This window comes from Theobroma umbraticum, unplaced genomic scaffold (assembly GCF_002168275.2).
Source record: "Theobroma umbraticum cultivar Fairchild unplaced genomic scaffold, ASM216827v3 scaffold_86.0, whole genome shotgun sequence".
In the NCBI taxonomy this organism is placed as follows: domain Eukaryota; kingdom Viridiplantae; phylum Streptophyta; class Magnoliopsida; order Malvales; family Malvaceae; genus Theobroma; species Theobroma umbraticum.
The window spans coordinates 2,490,152-2,513,887 of record NW_018397263.1 but is presented as its reverse complement, the minus strand read 5'-3'; the positions used below and the strand labels follow the sequence as shown (position 1 = coordinate 2,513,887).

General features: G+C 36.7%; 4 protein-coding genes across 6 annotated transcripts; 2 read left to right on the top strand and 2 right to left on the bottom strand.

Annotated features, from left to right (window-relative positions):
* The first annotated feature begins 482 nt into the window (after nucleotides 1-482).
* Nucleotides 483-6,551, top strand: TRFL8 (TRF-like 8). The gene is made up of 10 exons (XM_021433292.2): nucleotides 483-725; nucleotides 810-881; nucleotides 1,962-2,074; nucleotides 2,604-2,790; nucleotides 3,605-3,654; nucleotides 3,860-3,950; nucleotides 4,060-4,613; nucleotides 5,216-5,443; nucleotides 5,527-5,583; nucleotides 6,087-6,551. Exons 3-10 carry the CDS (start codon nucleotides 2,015-2,017, stop codon nucleotides 6,291-6,293), a joined length of 1,434 nt encoding a protein of 477 aa, XP_021288967.1. The 5' UTR covers nucleotides 483-725; nucleotides 810-881; nucleotides 1,962-2,014; the 3' UTR covers nucleotides 6,294-6,551.
* A 4,673-nt stretch (nucleotides 6,552-11,224) lies between these two features.
* Nucleotides 11,225-14,177, top strand: LOC110420519 (SAUR-like auxin-responsive protein family). Of its 2 annotated transcripts, none has more exons than XM_021433871.1 (2): nucleotides 11,225-12,008; nucleotides 12,111-14,177. In XM_021433871.1, the coding sequence occupies exon 2, from the start codon at nucleotides 13,144-13,146 to the stop codon at nucleotides 13,510-13,512; it is 369 nt and encodes a 122-aa protein (XP_021289546.1). In that variant the 5' UTR covers nucleotides 11,225-12,008; nucleotides 12,111-13,143; the 3' UTR covers nucleotides 13,513-14,177. The 2 variants fall into 2 exon arrangements, with proteins under 2 accessions (XP_021289546.1, XP_021289545.1); XM_021433870.1 differs by having other exon boundaries at nucleotides 11,225-12,020.
* An 878-nt stretch (nucleotides 14,178-15,055) lies between these two features.
* Nucleotides 15,056-18,275, bottom strand: LOC110420910 (uncharacterized). 2 transcript variants are annotated; one of them, XR_002445594.2, is made up of 3 exons: nucleotides 16,658-18,275; nucleotides 16,070-16,202; nucleotides 15,056-15,919 (listed from the first exon to the last, which is right to left on the bottom strand). XR_002445594.2 is itself a non-coding variant. In XM_021434313.1 (1 exon), exon 1 carries the CDS (start codon nucleotides 18,146-18,148, stop codon nucleotides 16,811-16,813), a length of 1,338 nt encoding a protein of 445 aa, XP_021289988.1. In that variant the 5' UTR covers nucleotides 18,149-18,275; the 3' UTR covers nucleotides 16,323-16,810. The 2 variants fall into 2 exon arrangements, 1 of the variants encoding a protein (XP_021289988.1); XM_021434313.1 differs by lacking the exons at nucleotides 15,056-15,919; nucleotides 16,070-16,202 and having other exon boundaries at nucleotides 16,323-18,275.
* A 1,390-nt stretch (nucleotides 18,276-19,665) lies between these two features.
* Nucleotides 19,666-23,278, bottom strand: ADK2 (adenosine kinase 2). Its single transcript, XM_021433446.2, has 12 exons — nucleotides 23,026-23,278; nucleotides 22,844-22,897; nucleotides 22,055-22,101; nucleotides 21,903-21,934; nucleotides 21,702-21,803; nucleotides 21,371-21,438; nucleotides 21,139-21,215; nucleotides 20,868-20,965; nucleotides 20,714-20,784; nucleotides 20,565-20,631; nucleotides 20,299-20,482; nucleotides 19,666-20,038 (listed from the first exon to the last, which is right to left on the bottom strand). The coding sequence occupies exons 1-12, from the start codon at nucleotides 23,106-23,108 to the stop codon at nucleotides 19,896-19,898; spliced, it is 1,026 nt and encodes a 341-aa protein (XP_021289121.1). The 5' UTR covers nucleotides 23,109-23,278; the 3' UTR covers nucleotides 19,666-19,895.
* Between the last annotated feature and the right edge of the window lie 458 nt (nucleotides 23,279-23,736).

Sequence of the window (23,736 nt, the reverse complement as noted above, 5' to 3'; positions counted from 1 at the left end):
AAAGTATTTTTCAAGCCAACTCGGCAGGAAATACTTGAGAAAAAAAAAGGAAAAGAAAACTCCCCACGTATCGTTAGATCTATTATCGTTTGATTTATTACCGTGTCCCATGGTGTGGACCATAGGTTCCCTCGAGTTGGGTCCACAACCCCAAAAGGCCTAGGATCGAGCTACTGAGTTGGCAAGTGGCTGGCTACATCCAAGCTCAGGTTTGGAATCCGAAGAAACGCTATTCCTAATCCTAATCTATGGGCCGAGCCAACCGACTTAATTAGTTATTACCAATCCCAAAGCGCACGACCAAACACCCACCCATTTACTCGCTTCCAAACATGCCTTTATCACGTCAAACGAGTAACGCCCGCCTCATATCACCGTCAAAGAATTCCTACGTGGACAATCCACAAAAAACCACACACAAATCATTTTTATTTATTTATTTCTTTGCTTGTCTTAGGTCACAGACGAGGCTGCCCGGACATGACAGACACATTATATTACCACTTTGACGAAAAACCAAAAAAAAAAACACATCCCCATAGAAGAATAAAATAAAAATTGTAGTAATTATAAAATCTATTTGGATTCCGTCTGATAGAAAAAAGAAGCCTCTATTTCCCTCTATTCCTCTCCATCTCCTGTCGTTTTTTGGCGGTTTTGAGCTTTTCTCTTTCGAACATTCGCTCAAATTTTTTTTTTCACTTAGCACTCACACTCTCTCTAAGGTCAGATCTTTTTCTCTTTAATCTAGATTTTATATCTGTTTTTCTAGATTTTACCAGATCTTGATTTTTTTTTTAATTTTTAAGGTTTTGTTTAGCTGGAAATTAAGTAGATCGGAGAGTGACAAGTGGTTGGCGTTTGGTTTACGGATGAATGAGGTATGTCTGGTTTTTGTTTTGTTTTATGTTTCTTTAGTTGGAGTTGTGTTGTAGTGTCTGTTTGGTTAGTGAGAAAACATCGGAAAGGAAACGAAAAATGTTTGGTTTTTTTTTTGTCTGTTCTGTTTTCTTATAAAATGGATAAGCTTATCCGATTTTTGTTTTTCTTTCTTTTTCCTGCTGAGATTATAAAAAAGAAAAATTTAGATGAACTGAACAGATAGAGTAGGCCCCCTTCACTCTAAATATATCTTTTTTTCTTTAGGAAATATAAGTAGAAAATTGAAAAATTATTTTTTTATAAAATTTTACCCGCAGTTTATCAGATAAAAAAAACTCATTTTTCTCTTTTTTTTAATGTTAAATCCTAGTTGAAATTCCGTAGACTTGATTTTACCTTTTTCAATTTTTCTTATAAACGTGAAAGTCCTTATTTTCCTTTTTATTTTTCGTTAAAAGGTTCTTGTTTGGATGTGTGAATGGAATTCTTAGAGCTCCTGGAAAAATCATTGTAAATGTTTCTTAAAACTAAAATGCGTTCTGTTTGGTTGTGTTTTAAAGGTAAATGACTATTGAGTTGAAAGTAGAACTGACTATGTTATGTTGTTTGCTCATGAGGCAAAATGCAAGCGCAAGAAGCAAGAGATGCAATAATGACCCAAGAATGTTAAGGGAACATGAAGAAGAACTAGAGATTCTTTTGTTATTGTGAGTCTATGTTTAAGGTCAATTTGGACAACCCCTTGCAACCCAAAAATAAGAAGGAAGAAAAATGTATTGTCTGTTAATTGGTTTCTTAGTTGTAATATGGCTAGAATCTGCATTGTCTTGTTGATATTTTATACTACTCTTGGTGCCTTCAAAAGTTAAAAATTTGGATGAAGGTGAAAATAAGTTTGATTTATCAATTTTCTATATTGACGATCGCGGGCAAAATTGTTTATTTCTTTGTTTTAAAATCCTTCTTTGGGTTGATCAATGGAATCACAAATGTTTGTTTGTCTGGGTGTATTAAGCTAGTCATTTTATGATGTTCAGCAGACAATAGTTTTATAAATATCTTCTTCCATGTAATTGTAGTGAAAATTGGACACATGAAAGCAGGTTTGGATAATACAAGTTAAGGTCATAACATGAAAACAGATCGGAAACCACATTTGATAAAGAAGCTTTCTGACATGAAACGTCAAAGGGTTAGAAACTTTTCTTCAATCTTTTGAATTGTTGATTTATCATTCTCTTCAATATTTGAAGTTCTTATGCATGGCATGGCTTCCTTATCCTTTGCTTTTGCAACTTATAATGCATATATGTTGTTTATTTAATCATGATTTTGATCTACTAAATTGTGGGAGTAACTACAAAATATAGAAGGTCAATCATACGTGAATCAAGCTAATGGATTTGAATAGTTATAAGCCTTTTCCATATTAAATATTTCCCTTTTTTTTTCCTTGTTTTGGGTAGGTCCCCATTTGTCTCTTTTAAGTTTAGGCTGCCTGTTATACTGTCTTCAAAGAAAAAATCAATTTTCAGTTAACTCTGTTTATGTTTCTCTGTTTTGCCTGCCTTTTGTCATTGATGCTTAGTTACTTTTACAGTCTCATGCTGCCCCTCCACATATTTTGCTTGTGGCATTCTCCTTAAATAAGTTTATAAATTTGATAAGTACTACATTGCTCCCTCTGCCCTCGTTCCCTTGCTTTTCCTCTCTGGATATAGGTAGATGAATCCATCGTTCCTGGCTTGGAAGATGAAGCAACTGAAGTTGAGCATTTGCTTGCGGAACCTAAAAGTGAGCATGTTTCAGTAGATGGAGTCCTATGTCTTGGGAAGGAGAATTTAGAGAAGCACTTGAAAATGGAGGACTTCTCGTGTGCTTTTGATTATGGCTGGAAAATCAATTGTGGTACTACTCTAACAGCTTGTCACTCTTCTTTTTGCTGATGCTTTCACTTCAAAAATTGAAAAGCAAAAGAAAAAGAAAATGATCTTTGATGTACTTCTAATTTGTGAATGGTAGCGTGCAGAGGCATCTAGAGTGTTTGATAAGTACTATATGATGGTCATTGTCATCCCTTTAAAGCAAACTGCATAGGTCCCCTCTTCGTTGCAAACTATTTCCAGGTGGGGGGGGGGGACAAAACAATATAGTAGGAGCAAAGAGCATGCATTTTAGATGCTTGAACTTGTTAACATGCTTTTGTAGAATGATTGAGTGTAAATTTGCTCTGTCATTGGTTTGGCACATTCACAAACAACATCTATTGTGCTTTAAACCGGTTAAAATAAGCATTTCTGGTGATATTGAGCTTTTACCTTTGAGTTGTTTAAACTAATATAATCCTGCTCATTATCTGTCTCCTTTGTTGGAAGGTCACTTTTTTTCCCATGTGTCCTGCATGAATTTCGGGACAGTCTTGGACTAGGTGCTCTAAGACTCAAGCGTAAGTCATGAATTGTCATAATCATTTCAAGAGATGAAAGTTATGAGTCACACAAGGATGCGGGGACAGTCTTTGAGTAGTGTTCTTAGATTTTATTCCTTTTTGTGGTTGAAAAGTGTTTCCCAAATATTGCACTATGAATGAAACAATGCAATAGTTTAAAACTAGAAACTAACTTCCTTGTTGAACTCAGGAATGCTATTGTTTTGAGGTTTTATTTTGCAATTTCTATAGTTATCCTTCTGATGCTGTTATATTCTTGTGATTCTTGTTAAGGTGGGCTGGATTCTATTCATGGTCAAGGAGGAGACGATTTGAAGCTTGAAGTAAGTATTGCTTATTCTTGAAGCTTTCAGGTCATCTCCAAGTCATTGTTTGATGCATTCTTTTCTTTAACTTTTCTGTCTTATGCTTTATAGTGCTTGTTGTTGCTTTTCCTTTTATTTTTTTGTTTAGGGTTTTGTGTTGAATATTTTTTTTACTGAATGCAAACATGCATAGGTGATACCTTACAAAATACTGCTTTAGTAGGTTCTTGATGGATTGCTGGATGAAGTTGATGAAGTGGATGATATTCATGCAGCCCATGATCTTTCTGGTGCATGTGAAGATTTTCTTTTGGGTGAGTCTTGTCTGTACCTGTCTTAATTGCCTACCAGTTGTGTGCTGTAACACATGATTCTCATGTTTTTTTTTTCCTTTTTTTCCCTCTGTTTTTGTTTCAAGTGCAGATATTGAATTTCCAGAAAAGTTTGCTGAATTGGAACCTTGTGAAGGATCAAATTTGCACAACTCAAGTTCAGAAAGTCATTCTCCTGGATTTAGTGGAAGTAGTAATAGTGCTGGTGGCATATCAGAATCATCAATTGCAGCTGTTCAAGAATCCAACGGCAGGAATGGTGTGCTTGGGAAGATGGTCAATTGTGATGTACATCAGACCTTTTGGAGCAAATGTGGGTGTCAGGCTCCAGTTATGGACACCATACATCCTACTATAGAAAACGTGCAAGATCTTGATCAGTCTGATGATGATGAAAAACCTTTAGTAAGTTTCATATTGTCTAATAAGAAAGTAAAAAGCTCCGTTAAAGTAACAAGAGGTGGCACTCTTCTCAGACAGAAGAGACTGCGGAAGCCTACAAGGAGGTATATTGAGGAATTTTCTAGAAATTCTACTGCTTCTGGAAAGAATAAGCGCCTTAAAGTCAGATCACAAGAACTTCCTCAAGACCCATCTGAATCCCGGCCACGGAGAGGACGTCCTAGGAAAATTGTGCCACAATTGGTAGAAGTTCCATTATCCCATCTGGAAATAGTTTCCTCTTACCTCCGAGCCTCTCACCTTCTGTTCAGTTGCTTGTTTATTTTTCTATTCATCACTTCCATTTGTGTAGATATTGTCCTTGAATATTGTGTGGCTATGACAACCAGAAAGACTCACGAGAAGAAAAACAAATATTGATAAATGCTAGCTGCAGATCAGTGATATTTGCCACAAATACAATAGAAATATTAGGCATAAGGCAATAGTTATTTCATATTCCTCTCTGCTTGCTGGTAACACATTTGTTGACATCTTGGTAGGGATTTTTTGCTGCATCTTAGTATAGGAATTAGTTATGATATCATATTTGAACTGATGCTTTCCCTGCATGGAATTTTTTGTATGGACTATATTGATGATGTGTGGTCTTTTTATATGAAAACTAGGAGTCAGAACAGAAGACAACTGACTGTCAAGGATGTATCCTTTTGTTCTTACTTGCACAAAAATAGCATTCTTGTTCCTTGATTAGTCATTTTTCTCTTTGGAAGTAGTTGACTGAATAATTTTCTTAAGCATGATAACTTAAAATTTTAAAATTATTTTTCTTGCTCTCTATGCAGGAGCTTGAATCTGATTATGAGCTTTCTGCATCTGAATCTGAAGATGAGCTTGAGAAAAGCAAAAGATCCAAAACGGCTTGTGATAGGAGGAAGCATCAAAGGATGTGGACCCTTGCTGAGGTGATTAAGTTGGTTGATGGAATTGCTCAGTATGGTGTTGGAAGATGGACTGATATAAAAAGGCTTCTATTTGCATCATCTGCTTATCGAACACCTGTTGATCTGAGGGTACCTTACTGCCGTACCCAATATTATCGTTTCCTCTTGTGTTAATACTTGAATTATTTTTTAAATGTGGATGCTTTCTACAGGACAAATGGCGAAATCTTCTAAGATCTAGCTCTGCACTTAAACACAACAGGAGAGAGGTTAGCCTTCTGTTGTTTTCCTTCTCTATTTTCACTTTCGTCTGCTTCCACCTGAATGAGATGGTATTGATCACGTCAATTGTTTGTATCTATAGATCATTCTATTTGTTTAATTTTTATTCTTTTAATTACAACTATTTCTTTAAGATTACTTAGAGATCAGAATTTGAATTGCAAATGCTCGGAGTCCTTGTATTTATATCACCAAGTGGCCTAAGAGCTTGCTGCTGAGCCTGGATTCTTAAGGATGCAGAATTGTCGATTCTAGTAAACATTACCCCAGCTATAATGCATCAAGAGCTACATGTTCGAAACTCCCCCTTCTGATAAAATATGAAATGATATGGGATGCTGGGTTGACTGTTTAAATATATATCAGTAGGACAAATATTTACTCATGGTCTTCTGCATATCAAAATCAGTAACGATCAGAGTATGTTCATTAAGAGTGAGAGTTTATAGTGCATCTTATGGTATAATCATAATTAAAATGTTTGTTGCAGGTTGATAATGATTTGAAGCATGCTGTACGTCCCCTACCAAAGCCTGTGGTGCGCCGAATCCGTGAACTGGCCACCATTCATCCATATCCAAGGGTTCGCAGCCCAAAAATTTCACCTGTTGATGCCCCTTCATCCAAGCACCCGACAACGAAGGGAGCTCCAGTTTACCCTCATGCTAGAAATTTACGTAGGAAGAAGTGTAGTTGAAGAAGCATTTGTGTACTTGCAGTTAAAGCAAACTGTAATTCAGGCTCAGTTGTAAAGAAGCTGTGTTATCCCTACAGTCCCCTTAACACCGACCGTGATCTGCACATATGAATGTTCTCAGATCATTAGGAAATATCTGGTACATGTTGCACAAGTAAAATCCAAATTTTACAATTTTAATAGCCAGGAATATTGGCTAACTGATGTTTAAAGTGTAAGTTTTCCTTCTATCCATGTTCTTGACTTTCACTAGTGTTACCCCCGTGTCTGCATCCGTATTGAAATATTTCCTGGGACTACCATTGACCCCCTCCCTGGGGGGCTGTGACGTAGCCATTCTAGGATTTGTAGGGGAAAGGAAGTGTAGTGGCTGCCCCAACTCCTATGTTCCCAGACCCAAGCCTGTGGGCCAAGGCCTCAGAGAGTCTCCCCCTCTTGGGGTTGGTCCAAACAAATTTACCTGTTATGTTCTTCCATTGTGGTAGGCCCAGGCTTTAAGTGTCAGCATAAGACTGGACAAAGTCAGGTGCGGGAGAACTGGATTTGGTGGCTGGGTCTCGTTTCTGAGGATTAAAATTAATGAAAGGTTTGAAAACAGAAAGCAAACAAACACAAAACTCTACTTGTCCTTGCTTTTGATAAGGTTCCTAGGCTGATTTGCTCCATCTCCGCATCAAGTTATTTCTACAAGAATCACTTCTTACCTTGAACATAAAAGCGAAATACCACAAATAACACACGTATTAATTCACAAACACAAGTTAAAAGAAGAAAAGTATTCAAAGGTTATGCTGCGAGACAAAGTACAGCCAACTCCCTTCCTGGTGTGGTACCCTACGATGTTATGAACAGCACAAGTTCGTATAGCACAGATACTATATCAGATATGTAGATATCAGAGTAAATACGATATTCGCATCATGCATAGCACTTAAATTAAAACATTATTCTCTTTATCCACTTCCATCGTCACCGTTACCACCATTGTCCGGAGAATTGCTCTCCCAATTACCGTACTCTTGTCTAGGAATGTTGTGGTGGTTGTCTATGTTCTTGTCCGTGTCCTCGACTGTGTTCCTCCTTCCTTCAACGGCTTTTCCTTTCCCGACGTGATGTCCTTGCTCTTGCCCGTATATTCCACCGATCACGGCTCTCCTTGTCCCCGCCATGCAACTAGAACTTACCATCACCACAACCAGAAACAGCACCAAGAGCTTCATTGCGTATTAGTTCAGGCCCCCAAAAGGAATCGCCTCAAGTACTTTTGAGTGTACGTGGAAGCTGGTTAGCTATAGGAGTCAGTTGGGCTTAGGTGCATTTTATAGACGGATCAGCCAATGTTGATATAAACGACGAACAGGGTCTCCACCCAAAAAGAAAAGAGATTTTAGTGGAATTTATAAGATTTCAAGCTACATAAATAAGTTTTTAATGTAAAATTAATTTAATATAAATCCGAAGAAAGATCTAACATCCAGAATCACTCTAACCAAAGTTTGAGAGAAGAGTTTTGGCTGTATTAGCAGCCTTAATAGGGAAGTTCCACCTTGTTAGTGGAAACATAATGGCTATACACCAAGTCAATGAGACATAATTGTCTTCATATGTGTTAAGAGTTGCTTTATGATGACAAATCGTAGAAAGCAGCTTTGCATTTATCTATGACACAATGTTAATGCAAATTAAAGGAAGCTGAATTTCTTTTGTTGTTTAAGGATGTGCAACCTAATAAGAACCCATCTGTCCATTTCAGTTTTAGTTTATGAGCTAGGTCTTTCTCTGTAATTCTTTTTCTTATGGTGGCTGTTTTGCACACCTCATGCAGACAAGGCAGGGCAGAGACATCAAACACATATCAATTAAAATGCCCTGCAAACATGTGGGCATTGTAAGTTTAGCTTGCTCTGTACTAAATACCTAAGATTAGGTTTATCGATATGTTACTTTCATCTGTTACGTGATGATTGTCGGATAGGTTACGGGTGAAGCACTTAACTATAACTGATTTTTTTTTATTTTTATATATGTTAATATGTTATAATAGATGATATCATGATATTTTTTATAATATAATAATATGGTCATATGATATTTTTACCTTTTTCATTTCAGCTTTACATGAATATAAAATTAAAAAATAGTATTTTGATTAATGATAATTAGTTAATCGTTGTTTATAAAGGGTCTATTTGATCCAAAATAAAACTATAAGAATTTGATTAAATATAATAAATGAATAAAGTTTTATTTAAATTTTTTTGAGTAATTTGGGAACTTTTTAAAACATTATTTTTTTTCTTTTATTAAAAAGTAACAAGAGTTTACGAAAGATATTTTGATAAAATAAAATTTAAAAGAAACTAGAATTAATTACACATTTTATACTCAAATTATAATTAAATTTCACAATTAAATATTCAAATTTTATTTGTATTCATTAATTTAGAAACGAAACTATCATTTTTTTTAACTAAATAAGTGATGTATCTAAAATATTTAATAAAATTACAATACGTAATATGTTGACATGATATTTTTGAGACACATAACATGTTTTTATTAATAACTAATCTTTAGACAAATCATTCAATTATCTTTTCAGATACCAAATATATAAATAACCTATGAGAAAGAAAATCACACAAACTCTATCCTCTTGATCTTACTAATTCTGAAAGGCACTATTGTCCTTACCATAAATATCATTGTCAAAACTTTAGGCTTGTGCCTACCATAGCTAAGTGATGAACATACATAATAATCTGGCATATAACAGGTAGAACTATCTACACCAACCAGCCCCAAGCCTTAAGATTTTAGTGGGGCTGCTAACCATTGAAAATTGTTGCAATAAAGCATCTTAGTTACCAGAAGCTTCTACCTAAAGCAAGTGGTTGAGAAGTAATTTTCCAAAATTTCCATTAATTGGCTAGCCTGTGATCAGGCCATTTTTCTAACAAGTGTCACTGATGTCCTAACCCACCACAAAGCACTCACTTTCAAGCTTCCAATTCATTTGTAAAATAAGTATCTGCCTGCTCTATATTTGGAACCTAACCAAGCTGTATGTGTATACTTTGTATAAAATGGTTGGAGAATTCTACAAATTTTAACTCAATTTCATTATAATAGAAATATTCTCTTCCCATTTTTGTAATTTTTTTTTTATAATTTTACATCATATATCTTATAAAATTTTCAATATATTAAATAACATGCAAAAAAATAAGATTTTCATAATGAAGTTAAGAGAAAAACAAAAGAAGAATATTTTTTATTTTTGATTTAATTAATTATTAAAAAAATTTAATATTTACATTTAAATTTTTAAAAAATTAAAATTTTACTTCACAAATGGGTTGACAACATTTGGTGAGGTGACAGTATATCAAATATAAACCCAATTAATAAATAAATAAATAAAGAAAAAAAGACAATGGGTTACTCAAGACAATGAAAGCTGAGTGGATTGGGCTACTTATTGAAGATAGTAGGCTGATAGTTGAGCCCAAGCCCATCTTATCGTTGACTTTAATAAATCAAGGCGGAATTGGGCTCTAAAAAATAAAACCCAACTCGACGTAAAAGATTTTTTTTATATTTAAAAGAAAGAGATTTAGCTTATATTTTATTATAAAATTATGTAACTTAATAGTTTATAAAAGGGATTTAGGGAAAGGGTGGAAAATATCTTTCAACTTGTTGCTTCCCAATGGGAAGCATGGGAAGGGAATTAATGGGAAGTGGGGGAGCCATGAGAAGGCAGTTGAGGGAATTGAAAAGATATGATTGTAAATTATAGTAAAGGGAGGATGACAGCTAAGAGAAACGGGAGAATGCACGTGTAAGAGCTGGATTTAAAAAACAAATTGAGAGGGAAGTCCAATCAAATCATTGGGAGTTTGGGGAACACATGGCCATGGGTAAAGTCTTAGGGAGGCGATGCATAATAGTATGAGTGGTTTGATGTGTCACCAACTTTCTGTTTGAGCTGTTTGGTTCGTCTGGTGAGTAAGCCACCGAGCCCGGAATGGGGTGTGGTGGCCCGACCCTCATGTGCACCCCACTCCCACCCTATCGAGACTCTTTTGTCACCAGCTACGACAACCTTCCCTACATCTTCAGACAATGTTTCACCCCCTCCCTCTCCAATGGTTAATCTTTACTAAGCTTAATGTCACTCTTTCATGGAGGTGGTTTCTTTTTTTTAGAGAATGCCCCATGTTACCACTGACACCTGCCAATGTTTTCACTATACAATATTAATTCTCTAGTGACTGTAAAACTGTTTTCTTGGTGTTGAAAATAGACACTTCAAATGATTATAAACACAACCACATCATTAAGGTTATAATCTAGAAAAATAAGATTCAAATTTAATTTTTGAATAGAAATATATATATATATTTATTTATTATCAGATAATTTTTTTTTACACTTATAAGATCAAAAGTTGTTTATTTTTGTATAAATGTTGTGGTTCTAAAGATCTAAAATCTAAACATTCATTGAGATAAGTATATAGGCGTTAAATCACCAATTCACATTTTCAACTCATTTATCATTAACTTAAGATATATAAGATTTGTAATAATTGACAAGTCTATTAGGTATATAAACTAAGACCAATCACTTCGTTGATAGAGGAAAGGGTCTCCTCTCGACCTTAGTATTGATATTTATCGTGAGAGATTCTACACTATATAAAAAATTAAATAAATTATGATACCGTTTATCACGGATTCATGATTTTAGTTTAAATTATTATGTTTATTAACCAGAGAAAACCCTTACTTGTAAATCCAAAATCTTTATTTTTTTTGAAAAAATATTGAAACTTATCTCATTTATTATTTGACATAAAAACTATCATCTTGATTAATTTGCATAAGAAAGAAGGGAATAGTAATTAATCCCTTGTGAATCATGATGAATAATTAATTAAGTTGGCACCGACTCCCAAGTCAACGAAATGCCTAGTACCTTTACCGCCATTAAAACTCCACTAGTGGTTAGGCATTTAAAAGAGCTTCTTGTTTTTCTTGGTGCCGCCACCGCAATGCATTGGTAACGTGAACTTGTTCCCATTTGATTTTAATGGAAATTCCACTCAAGGATGTATGGGACTTCCATTCACATTTACGAACTGTTAGGCCTAAGGTTAGCTAAAGGGAAATATCTATTCACAGTTCCCTTCCACCATAACCAAAAAATTAATTGAACTCCTCTTTCCTCCCTCGTTCTCTATGTCTCTCTCACCATGGCCGCAGAACTGATGGCAGCTTAACTCGAAGGATGTGAACAACTGAGGGACGCTTTTTCCCTTCAGACGACCGAGTGCAGCACAGCACATCTTGTCTTCAGGGGATGAACCCTGCGCTGGCTTTTCCAATCATCTCTCTCTCAGTCTCAGAAAACTATAACTTCAACAAATGAACCTAAGAGAACAAGGGAAATTAAGAAAAAGGAAGCACAGTTATCTTCACTCGTCTTTGTCAATCTTTATGACCCATGTTTCTTCTTCTTTTGACTTGCTCAAAGTCTGGAATCCATTAAGCAGAATTCAAGTGCATTAGAACAAATCATGAATATATTAATGGAGGGATATTTTCAAGCTAAGAGAGCCTATAAACTATTGGTTTGGTCGGTAAGATATGAAGCCAAAGAAATTTAAGTATGGAATGTTTCCAACTATCAACCGTTGGAAGGATCATTGTAAGATTCGATGTGCGACTTCCATTCTCTGTTTTTTTATTTGGTTTGTCCTTGTGCAGAGACTGCAACCTAAAGTGGCTTCTCTCCATCCTTGTTTTGCAGTAAATAGCCCATTACATGCATGCACAGACAGGGTGGCAGAGATACGCAAAACTTATCCCAAATCCAGCTGCAGAGCACAGCTGCAGCATGCCCTGCTATAAAGGAAAGTCTATTTGACCATGGTACTAAAATTGTACACGGATTTTCCCAAACCCCTGCAATCCAAGATCTAAGATAACTTTTGTAGCCGAAAAGTGAGCAAACCAGCCATTGGAAACACAAAAGCAAGAAATTGCTGCTTCCATCAAGAGAAAATCTGGACAGATGTTGGTGTTAGTGGGGGAGGGCTTAGCTCATCTTACATCATTTTTCACCAAATGTGATTTCCAGCAAAGCTCAACTTACAGAAGAGAAGCAATATATTGTCTAAAACAATGAATGGTTTACATGACTGAAACAGGAAGGATTAATGAAGCCTTTCGTTTTTCCCTACCTTTCAGTCTGGGCAAACTGGTGTATATTTTACAATATCCATTAATACTCTACTACTACCATGGAGTACCAAAATTTAAGTGGGATCGCACTTTGCCCGAGAAGCTTATCCCCATCCCCCTTTCATATCTTATCTTTTCTGCTCGCAAGTTGTGGGGTCTTCTCTTCGAGAACTTCGAAAGATCACTGATCAACCACCATCCTCTCTCTCTCTCTCTCTCTCTCTGAACAGAGCAGGAGAGAGACTTCCTGTCTGACCTTAGAAGCAATAACTCTACTTTGTATAGCTTTTATATCAGCAGATGCATGTTCGTACACTTTCGTATCAAGACGCAAATACTATAAAGTAAAAAAGAAGGGTACAACTACAGCACGACAAAGCGCGGCAACCATCTTATACATCATCGCTCAGCTCACCATCTCCTATCAACCTGTCATGTCAACCATTTAATGACACTGCCTCTTTTTCTATTCTACTGCTATATAACCCTTTCTTTCACTTCTGTTTCACCATCCAACCCACTACACACTTCTCCATTCCAGATAGATATATGCAGCTTCTTTTCCCCCCATCATCTACTTTTCATTTCCTTGGGAGACAATGAAGGGGAATTCTCTAAGGGCATGCCTCAAATGGAGGAAGATGGGGAGTAGAGTCATACCTTGTGGCAGTTGCGAGTACCGCTATCAGTGGGCAAAGTGGCCTTCCATGCACCAAGAGAGCTCAATCCCTAGGGATGTGCCCAAGGGTCACTTGGTAGTGTATGTTGGTGAAAACTATAAGAGGTTTGTAATTAAAATCACCTTGCTCAAGCACCCACTTTTCAAGGCATTGCTGGATCAAGCTGAAGATGAATACGATTTTACCACTGACTCCAAACTCTGCATTCCTTGCGATGAAAGCCTGTTCCTTGATGTTGTTCGTTGTGCTAGCTCTCCCGAAGTTGGGAAGCTCTGCTATTGTCTTTAGGAATTCATGCTAGAAATTTGATTGATTCACGAGGTTCCAGTCCTAGTCAGAACGCTAGTGTGTACTATACTGAGAAGACATTCGTAACATAAATTCTGTAGCTTATAAATGTCATTCAATTGAAAAATGTTTTAACTTCTGTTTTTGCTCGTTTGTAAGTTATGTTTCTAAGAGCCTCAACCCCTCAGGGCATGTGAAAATTTGAAAGCTCTTGGCGCATGTAGAGCAGAGTTATACACACGGTACGATACCAGATCAACACTGAACAAGAAGCTGTACCACACCCCACCAGCTGACAGCATTCTGACAGTTCCAGTTGGGCCAAACTGGCAGATTCATTAGCTCTGGCCTTCCCCTACCACTCTCCATATCTTTGAAACTTAAACAATAATAACAGCTAAGGAAGTATACAACTATAGATTATGTTTATATTTCTATCATAGAAAATTGCCGTCACTGAGAGTGAGATCATGTTCCTTACGGCTTACTCTCCTCAAGGCCAGTGTCCCTTATATTTACCCGTAATATTTACCATTCAGCAGGCTACATATTAAACAGATACATGCCCAAAGCAGGTAATTTATCAAGACGAATCAATCACTCAAGGTGTTGCCAGGATTATGAAAGCAGGATTCTTTGTGATTTGTCCAGGTTAACAATGTCAGCAGTTAATGCTGCAGGAAGAATGAACAGAACTTTAGAGGAAAAGTGTTTAAAAGCAAATATTTGACTAGATTGGCAAGTAAAATGCTTGGAAGTCAGAACAGAATCAAATCCCAGCCGATCACATAATGTTAGCTCGTAACATGCATGATGCACGGTTACAAGTCAAAAAATGAGAAAGTTACGATCCTCAGCTATGGGAAACATTTAATGCAAGATCAAAGTCAAAGCATTTCTTCAGCTTTGGTCCTCAAAAGAAAGTCAGATTGACACTGGGAAAGCAAGTTTTAGCAATTTGCTTCCATTTTAAGATTCTCGGAAATGCTCTCAACAAGAAACACCATACAAAAGCCGAGAGATGGTTCAAGCACTAACTTAAGATTACATGATGAAGGCTAGCAGGGTGAAAAATAAGCAAAGTAAAACAAACCATACTTCAATGTGGCATGATGCTACAAATAGACAAACAAAGAGCCAAAGCAATTTTAGGGCATAACATAACAACTAGCACTTAAGTGTTCCACCGTGCACTTTTTCACAGATTTCACATAATTATTATAATCTCCAGTAGCTCTTGCATATTCCCTGCTTCCCAACTTTTTCATTCACCAACACTTCCATTAAGTAATTCTTTCCTACCAGACACTTGTGCTACAAAAATATTAAGCTAAAAGAGAAGGCAATCAACTAGTGGACAACAATTCTGCATGGGGCACTGATAGTTTTGACATCTTAAAAGTACAGGAACAGTGGTGAAATGATAAATTTCTCAAAATATTGAGCTAAAAATCATACACCAATAGACATGCAATTGATTCTTGAAGAGTATTCTTTGCACATTAGCATCAGATGTCAAATTGTCTATAACAACAAGATGAATAGATACAGAAACAAACTCAGTCTTCGTATAACAACAAATCTACACATCATTAATCCAAACTCGCTCAAGTGTGCATGCAAAGGACCAAAGTAGACTTGTCCAAAGCACTCACAGCATAATAGTGGAGTCATCAGAATGATAAAACTCTCTCAACTAAAATGCATTTAAATTTGAAAAACTATCAAATAGTCTGAAAATCATAAAAACATCCTACAAACACTCTGTCACAACACTTAGTAGGAGCACATGCACAGATAAGGCTTATGATAAGATCCTCAGCCATATGAGAAACAATATTGACAGCCATCAGATTGCCACCAGCATAGAGGTAAATGTATTTTGAAGGCCAAAGCCCAAAAGCTTGTCTTAAAATCCAATCCAATACCACTGGAGCAGCGCAACAATAATGGTCAAAGTGCCGCTTCATACCTGCTGCTATTCAACAGCCAAAAATATTGGAATAACGAGACCCATTTAGAGGATAATGTTCACAATTTAAATCTATCTTACATCATTTTAGTGATTTAAAATTTGTAAAGATAAAAGAGGGTCTTCAACATTCAGTTTTCTAAAGATCCCCTTAAATCTTGATTCACCAAGCCAGCTTGAATAAACTTCCACAACCCTCTGCAATTTCACAACTACAAGCAACTTTTTATAACCTTAAATAATCATAAATACAAAAAGGCTAAAAACAAGCAGAACCCGCCATAATCTAGGCAGTGTTGCATTCTTTTATCTGACTTCTCATCTCGGCCCATGTCAAAACACATCATTTCCAACTCAGGTTTTCTCTCCTTCTGAAACCATGACATAGAAACATCATCCAATATTTGCTAAAATTGCATGTCACATTCCAATAATCTGCCCATTACATCATGAAACCCATATTACCAGCATGCCTCCCACTCAATTTCTACAACCTCTTATACTATCACGCCGATAAAATGGAAAAGGAAAAAACTCACAGCAAAAGCAAGCAGGTAGGATATTTAGGCAAGACCAGAAGTGCACCTTTCATAAGTAAACTCTTATTTACTTCTCTTCACCAACCAACTTTGCATTCATCATGTCTCTCATAAATAACCTTGTCAGTCTGATGCAGTTGTCTAAGATTGTCTCGTTCCTAAAGCTCATCAAATTAACTCTACAAGACAGTAGAATGCACACTCACTAAGGTTATCCAGCATTCCAAACTTAAAGCCTTTACTTTTTTCTCGTTTAATAATTTAAATGGACTACAAGATAACATATGCGAGATGGCATCTTACTAACAAAATTTTCCCATCAAAAGTGGGAACAAGAAAAGGCTCATTCAGTGCAAATAGAGAAATTCATAACGTTATCATAAGCACAAAGAGGAAAGGGACAACAGCCACAGCACAAAGATAATGGTCTTATGTACAACAGGATAAACGCTACTTGGGGAATGGGAAACCATTACCATTCTCATTGATACCAGCAAGGAACAAGTACTGCAAAGCAGTAAAAAACAATTGATTGCAACAGAATATACACAGAGAAGCAATGTTGTGGAAAATATACACAAGTAACATATTGCCTCGTGATAAAAGTACATGCAATGCATTGGCAGGTTCTTACAACAAACAATGGCAGTATTGCATCGCTAGCACTGCAAAAACAGGAAGACTCTAAGCATTGAAAGATTGCCACCATCTTCAGCTATCTTCAGCGTCACAATCGAAAATTCTAGCAGCAAAAGTAACTTTCACCCATTTTTTTCCCACTTGAGTATCATCTAAGTCCATCAATCAAAGCCTCCAATTCTCTCCTCCCATACCTCCTACCCTCTGCAGTAGCTTCCCTACACCTAGCGACAAAGTAAAATATCAACCAAGCTAACATGAAGTACACCTCCAAAGCTGCCTGAATAACGGTGGCGAAAAATTCCCCACCTATATAAGTCAAAATCCATCTCGCAAGAGACCCACCTAAGATAGCTTCGTAACACTTAATCTGTATCGCTTGGTTCAACATTGTTGACATCAAATAACAACCTTCTTTAATAATTTCCCTCCCGGTTCTCCTCGAATCCACAATAGCAATCCAAGCAGCTAATGAAAATGCAAATGAAACTAAAGTATCCACCAAAAACCACGTAAATAAAAACCCTGAAATCTCCTTCTCGAAACCCCTAATCCACGGTGACATAACTGAAAAAGGCATCAACTTTAACCTAACAAAAAGCTTGAAAAACGAGTAATGATCCTCAATTTCTCCGAAATACCATAATCCAAGAAGCTGAGTCACCGCGTCTCTCACCGCCCATTTCATTAAAACGAACCCAGTGAGTCTTTTCAAACCCATTTTCGACCCATCCCAAAAAGCCCCAAAAAAGGAAACAAATCTTCCAATCAAGTCATTAACAACTGTAACAAAAAGAACACCCAAGACCAAAGAGTAAATCGCTGTAAACCCTAGAATTACCCATCCATAAGCTGCCGATAAAAAGCTGACGAGAAAGAACAGCGCCGCCGCGTCACGTCGGCCCAACTCCAATCCTTTATAAACGAACTGAAAATCCACAATTCTTTCTTCTTGTTGTTCCCCTTCGTTATTTTCGTAGTCAAACGAGGCTGCTTTAAATTTGACTCCATAACGAACAATTTCTGGTAGCAGAATTCCATTATCGGCAACGAAATCCGAAAACCCCAATTTAGTGTCGAAGTTGGAAAGAATTACGGGCGTGCCATTGAGGGGGCGTTTAGGGAAAGAACCGAAGGGGGAGCGGTCGCGGTGATCGTCGTCGGAAGAAAAGAAGTCATCGTCGAGAGTGCCGACGCGTGTGAGGTGGAGGAAAGGGCGGCGCGTGGGGCGACGAGTGGGGTGGAGACGCGCGTGTGGGTGAGAAGGGTGGAGGTCGAGGCGGGAAAGGAGGGATTTGAAAGAAGGATCGCGGTCGATGAAGGAGGTGAGGAGCAGCGAACCGGATTCAACAAAGGAACGGAAAGAGAGGAGGAGGAAAGAAAGGAAGAGGAATGCGAAAGGGTGGGCGGCGAATTGCACGGCGGTTTTTTTTAGGATCTGGGATGTGGACCGTAGCTGGCCGAACCGGTGGTGATGATCGGTCATGGCGGTTTTTTTCTTTTTTTCTTTTGGGTTTGGGTTCAGATTTGTGTGAAGTGAAGCATAGGTGTGAGAATTGAGAGAAAGGGATCCTGTATTTCTGTTTCCTTTTTCGGTTTTAAGAATTTTCGTTCTTTTCCATGTTCTTTTGGGTTCGTTGGAATTGGGTGGAAAGTAAGAGGAAAGGAGCGCGGCTTGGAAATGGCCCGGCCCTGGAAAATTATCATGGGCCTGTCTTTAATTGTTGGGTCCACACTAGGGCCCAGATGGATCCATGCTAAGTAAAGGTATGCTAAAGGACAGTACTTTTTATCTCAATTTTTTTAAAAGAAATTACAGTAAATTGAATTACATTTACTCCAATTTCTGTACTGATTAACAGTTAATTAATTATTATTAGTCAAAACTTTATTTATCTTTTTTATCCACATAATGAAAAATCACACATGATCATATTATCATATCACATCAACATATCATGTTATTATTTATTATAATATATAAAACTCATTTGATTTAAAATAAAAATAAAAAATGTAATTATATATAATAAAAAATAAAAATTTATTTAAATTTCTTAAATAATTTTAAAAAATTTTAAGTAAAAAAAATAAAATGAAACTTGTAATATGTACTTGTTGATTTTACTTTGGCTTGCAGTTACAAATAGAAAGATTCCAAGAATTCGGGAAACAATTGGTTCCGACCAAGTGAATCTGATTCCTTTCACCTTTTCTGAAGGACTGGCAGCAAAGGCCAAGATCAAATAGGTAAATTTCGATCCTTATTTCCATTATTCTTCCCTTCCACAAAGGGTCATCCAGTTATGGATAAGATCAAGGTTAGGGTAAATTGCATTTCACTTTGGAACAAACTGCATCCGTTGACAGTTGAGACAGGGTTCTCCTTGGACCCTGATTGTCAAATAAGGCTTGAAAGAGATGAATCTGATGATGACTTGAACATTACAACATTTATTTACTCTCAACGACTGCACCCAAACCAGATCCCTTCTATTTGATCATGATGGTGGAGAAATGGTGGGTTCAGAATGGGTTCATGCCCATATTCTGCCCTTGGGTTTTAGAGGCATGGGTTGATCATACAAGTCTGCAACTTTACCAATAGATATCCAATCTTGATAAAACATTAACTAAAAACGTTTAAGAATTATGCTTTGATATAATACAAATCTCACAATTATATCGCTTTATAACTCTTTGCATCTAATTCCATAAAAATAACAATTATAAACATAAAGATAGAGAAAGCTTTTATTAAATGCAATGCTAAAAATAACAATAATATAGCCCTATATCCAACTGACTGGCTTATAGGACGTAATATGAACTCTTTCTTCAGCTAGTACCGTTTGACGTAGACTGTAGCACGGGTATGGTTTGATATTCTACTGCATGGTTTAAATAAGGTCTTGAAGGGTGCTTAACCCTTAATGCAAGCACATGGAACAAAAATTAAAGTCCTAACAAGACTTGTAGCCTGCTCTCAAATGCAAGAATGTAGAAATGACAATGATAGGGTAAAATAGTTGAGCTCTCTACCTTTTGCCTTTCTTGTCCTCAAATTTCAACGTGGGGATAAAATGTTATTCTCATATAGTAATTTTCCCAGAAACAGCCGTGGTAATGACCAGCAAATAAAAAGCACAGTACAAAGAACGCACATTAGCAAGAGGGTTCTCAACAATCAAAATTTAAAACAACCGGAAAGGAGGCCAATTAAGTGGAATAGCTTAGTTAAAGTCGGGCTTTTCTGGATATGTGCAGCCAGACCTTTGGATGACAACATTGGATGCATAGCAGCCAGCTTTTACACAGACATCAATGGGCTTCCCTTGAACCAATTGTGAAAGAAAGCCTCCAACAAATGCATCACCTGCAGAAAGTAGCAGAAAATTGTTAACACTGACCCCATCACAAGGGTATGATTGTATTTTTTGACTCACTAATATGCCAAATAGAACCAAAAGTAGAGCATATCACAACTAATCATAATTATTTCTTCTTGCATCCACTCTTCCACCCTCCCCAACCTCCTCTCCCTACCCTTCTCTTTCCTAGGAATGTCTCATATTGTAGTTCATTTTAGCATTTACGGTTTTCAAGTATTGGAAGAAAAAGTGAAAGACCGTATACCTGCACCATTTGTATCAACAAGTTTTTCCTTAGGTAACAATATTACAGGGAATTGCTTCACTTTCCCATCCTCAGCAACAACAACAGGATCTGCACCCTGAGTAATAACAGTAATCCTCTTGAATGTTCCAGATGCTTTTGGCCACTGAGAAATCTTCAAGGCTATCTCCGCAACATCATCAGTCTGGACAGCAAAAGCAGCCCAAACAGGTCAAATATGAAACATAAAGCATCCATCATAGAATCTACTAGTTAACAGCTATTACCTCCCAGCCATGAACCTTGGAGAAGGTTCTTGCCTCTGTCTCATTGCCAAAGACAAAGTCCATATACCTGAGCAACAATAAGTCCACAGATTTTTTTTCAGTACATGTTCATTAACTTCCACTATAGAAAAATATGATAGAATGCTTACGGTAAAAATTTCTCCTGTGCGTCCTTGAAGAACTCACAAATAAATGGAGCAGAAAGATTCATTGAGAACACCTGCAGACAAAATTAACATGTCAGGCCACCAAGCCAGTGAGCAGAAGCATAAAGAGGGATTTCAGTTGTGTAAACATATATACCTTGTTATTCGCAGCTGCATGTTCAGCAACAAGCTGGATGGAATCAGGAGATACGGTGAGAAAAAATCCAGCAATATAGAAGTACTTGGCCTTCTCAACTGCACAAAAACATTTTATGAACAAGTTAGTCCCTAGAAGGAATAACAGACAGAAATCAAATTGTTCATTTCAATTATTCTCATTGGATTCTCCCAAATGAGTAAGTTAATGTACAGTTAGACCAAAATAAGAAAAAGAAAGCCAAATCCAAGAAAATAAAAGAAGAGAGTACCCAACGCCCAATTCTCAGGCCTCTTCAAATGCTCGGACTTGTAGCAATTTGCAGCTGATAAATTTGCAATGAGTGACCTACAGATAGTTCTAACAGTGAATCTTGCTACTCCAGTAGATAAAACATAAATGGTTCTATTACATCATAATAATTGGAGCAAACAAAAGAAAGTACAACAGCGAATTGGCAGCATAGAGGAAATAAGAAAAAGCAAGCTCATTGTGAAACTGACCTTTCACCACCCACAACACAAACAGCACAAGTTCCTGTTGGTGCAGATTCATCCTCAAGATATTGAACCTGATTTAATGTGCATCACAAAACATTAACAATATATTATTTTCAATTCCCAAGATTAAGAAGTGCAAAAATGCAACTCAAAATAATTATGCATCCAGAAGTAAGGTGGAAGGAAATAGAAAAAGGAGAATAATCTACTATGCTTAAAGCTGTGTGGAACTGAAATCAGAAAACAATATGATGCTCCCTTTTTTTTCCTTTTCTCACTTTTCTTTTCAACTCTTTCAGAGGTTAAAGGAAAATGGTTCAGAAACAGGGCTCACATTAACACCAGCAGCTGTTGAGTTCTTCTTCATTTCCTCCCCAAACTTGTCCTTCCCAATGCAACCCATGTAACTAGTTGCACCATGAATTTGAAGCATCCACTGCATGAGGTAAAAAGAAACTCAATCTATGGTAACAATGAATGTTATGACTGCATTTTTCCAAAGGTCCAACCAAAATAAAAAGGCACTATGATTTACCTGTGCAACTTTGATTGAATTTTGAGTAGCACCTGCACATGATAAAAGTGAGTAGAATCATTATTGTCCACCAAGGTCTGATTGAAAATTCATATTCCAACATCTTTTTTTCTTTCTTTCAAAATCATATACCAAGGCAATCTATGCATTACCTCCAGCAATATACTCTACGTTGGAGTTTGAAGCCATTTCTTCATACCTGTCATAGAGAGCCATTGAGAATGGTGCATATTGTGCTTGTAAACAAGAGTGATTAACAAGGATAAATGTATCCTGAGGAAGGTGGAAACTGCATAATGTTGAACCCAACAACACGCTTGAACCTCAAATTTTCATCCAACAGATCATATCATTCCAAACCTACTAGGTCAAGTGAGACCCCAAAAGCTCTATCTATTTTCTAAAGGAGCACGACAGAATTAGCCTTCTCCTTAACAAAATTGATTCTAAAACGAAATACTATAGTTTTGCATCTTAAACTGCATGGCAAGAAGTCAAATTCGCCCTAAATATTGGATGATCAACATGTCTTTCAACCCACTCTTTTGTTATAGGTTCAGATTTTACTCTATATTGATGGTGTTTAATTCTTACACTTACCTACCTTCACTCTAAACTACAAAGGAACACATATAATCTTTCCCAAAATATCATTAAGTTTCTTTCATGTAGATTGACCATCAATTAGTCAACACGCACAACTAGCTAAAGCTGCAAATCAACGGCTGGAAATAAATAAAAAAACTTGATCTATAATATCAAATAAGCCCGTGTGTACACGCGCGCAAGTCAGGTGAAGGAAATGTTTAAATAGATAAACTAACACTATAAATAACAAATTACAGCTTCCAGTTGATCTGTTTACACAGAAATGGTAATTAACAGAAGTTAACAAAAACAAATCATTTGACCTTGAAAACAGAGACAAAATTTTTGCTTACATGGGTATGTGTTTCTCCTCAGCCAGAATTGCATTGTTTAACTTGATATCGTACCTGAAACCAAACCAAACCAAAGCCAAAACCCAACTTTAGATTCCACAGCAAAAGCCAATCCCAAGTCCCAACATTACAAAACATATCCCATAAAACAATAAAACCATCCAAAATTGTTCCAACCGTACTTTTTCAAGAAATCTTCGTCCACGACAGCTGAAATGTCAAGGAGAGGATTGCCCATCCCCAACAGAATTCTTTCGTAGGCCATTTTTTGGGTTGTCGGCGATCGTTTGGTGAGGGGAAATCAAACAAGAGGTTGGAGTGAGAGTAGGAGATTCGTAGATCTTGGTTGGGAAAAGGATCTGTGTTATTCAAAGTTTATAGGCCCATACTGAGACTGGCGTGTCCCCACCTCACCAACCCACTTGCCCAATTAGCAGCTATTCAGTCTTTATTTAAAAGAAAGTCCCCCATTTCTGTCGCCACCTTTCAAGCTTTGGACATTTTCCTCACTCTATGGTAGGTAAATGAAAGCCCTGTTTAACTCTGACCACAAACTCCGTTTTTTTCTTTTTTTTCCATTGTTAAAGATACATTTATTTAGTTAAAAGAAATAGATTTTTTTCATTTTTTAAATATAAAAATTACTATATTATGAGGTTAATTTAATTATTTTCAGTTGAATAAAAATAGGAACTTCGTTTGGACTTGGGCTTAGCTGCTTAGTAGTAGCCATGACCCTCCTTGCTGAGGGGTAGGCCTTGCGGGCGTAGGCATTTTGGGCCAAAAATCATGTGTCTTTTATGAATCCCGTCTTCTTTTTGCACAGTAAATTTTTATGAATTATTATTTAAAAATTATAAAAATTTTATGAATTAATTAAAATATTATTTAAT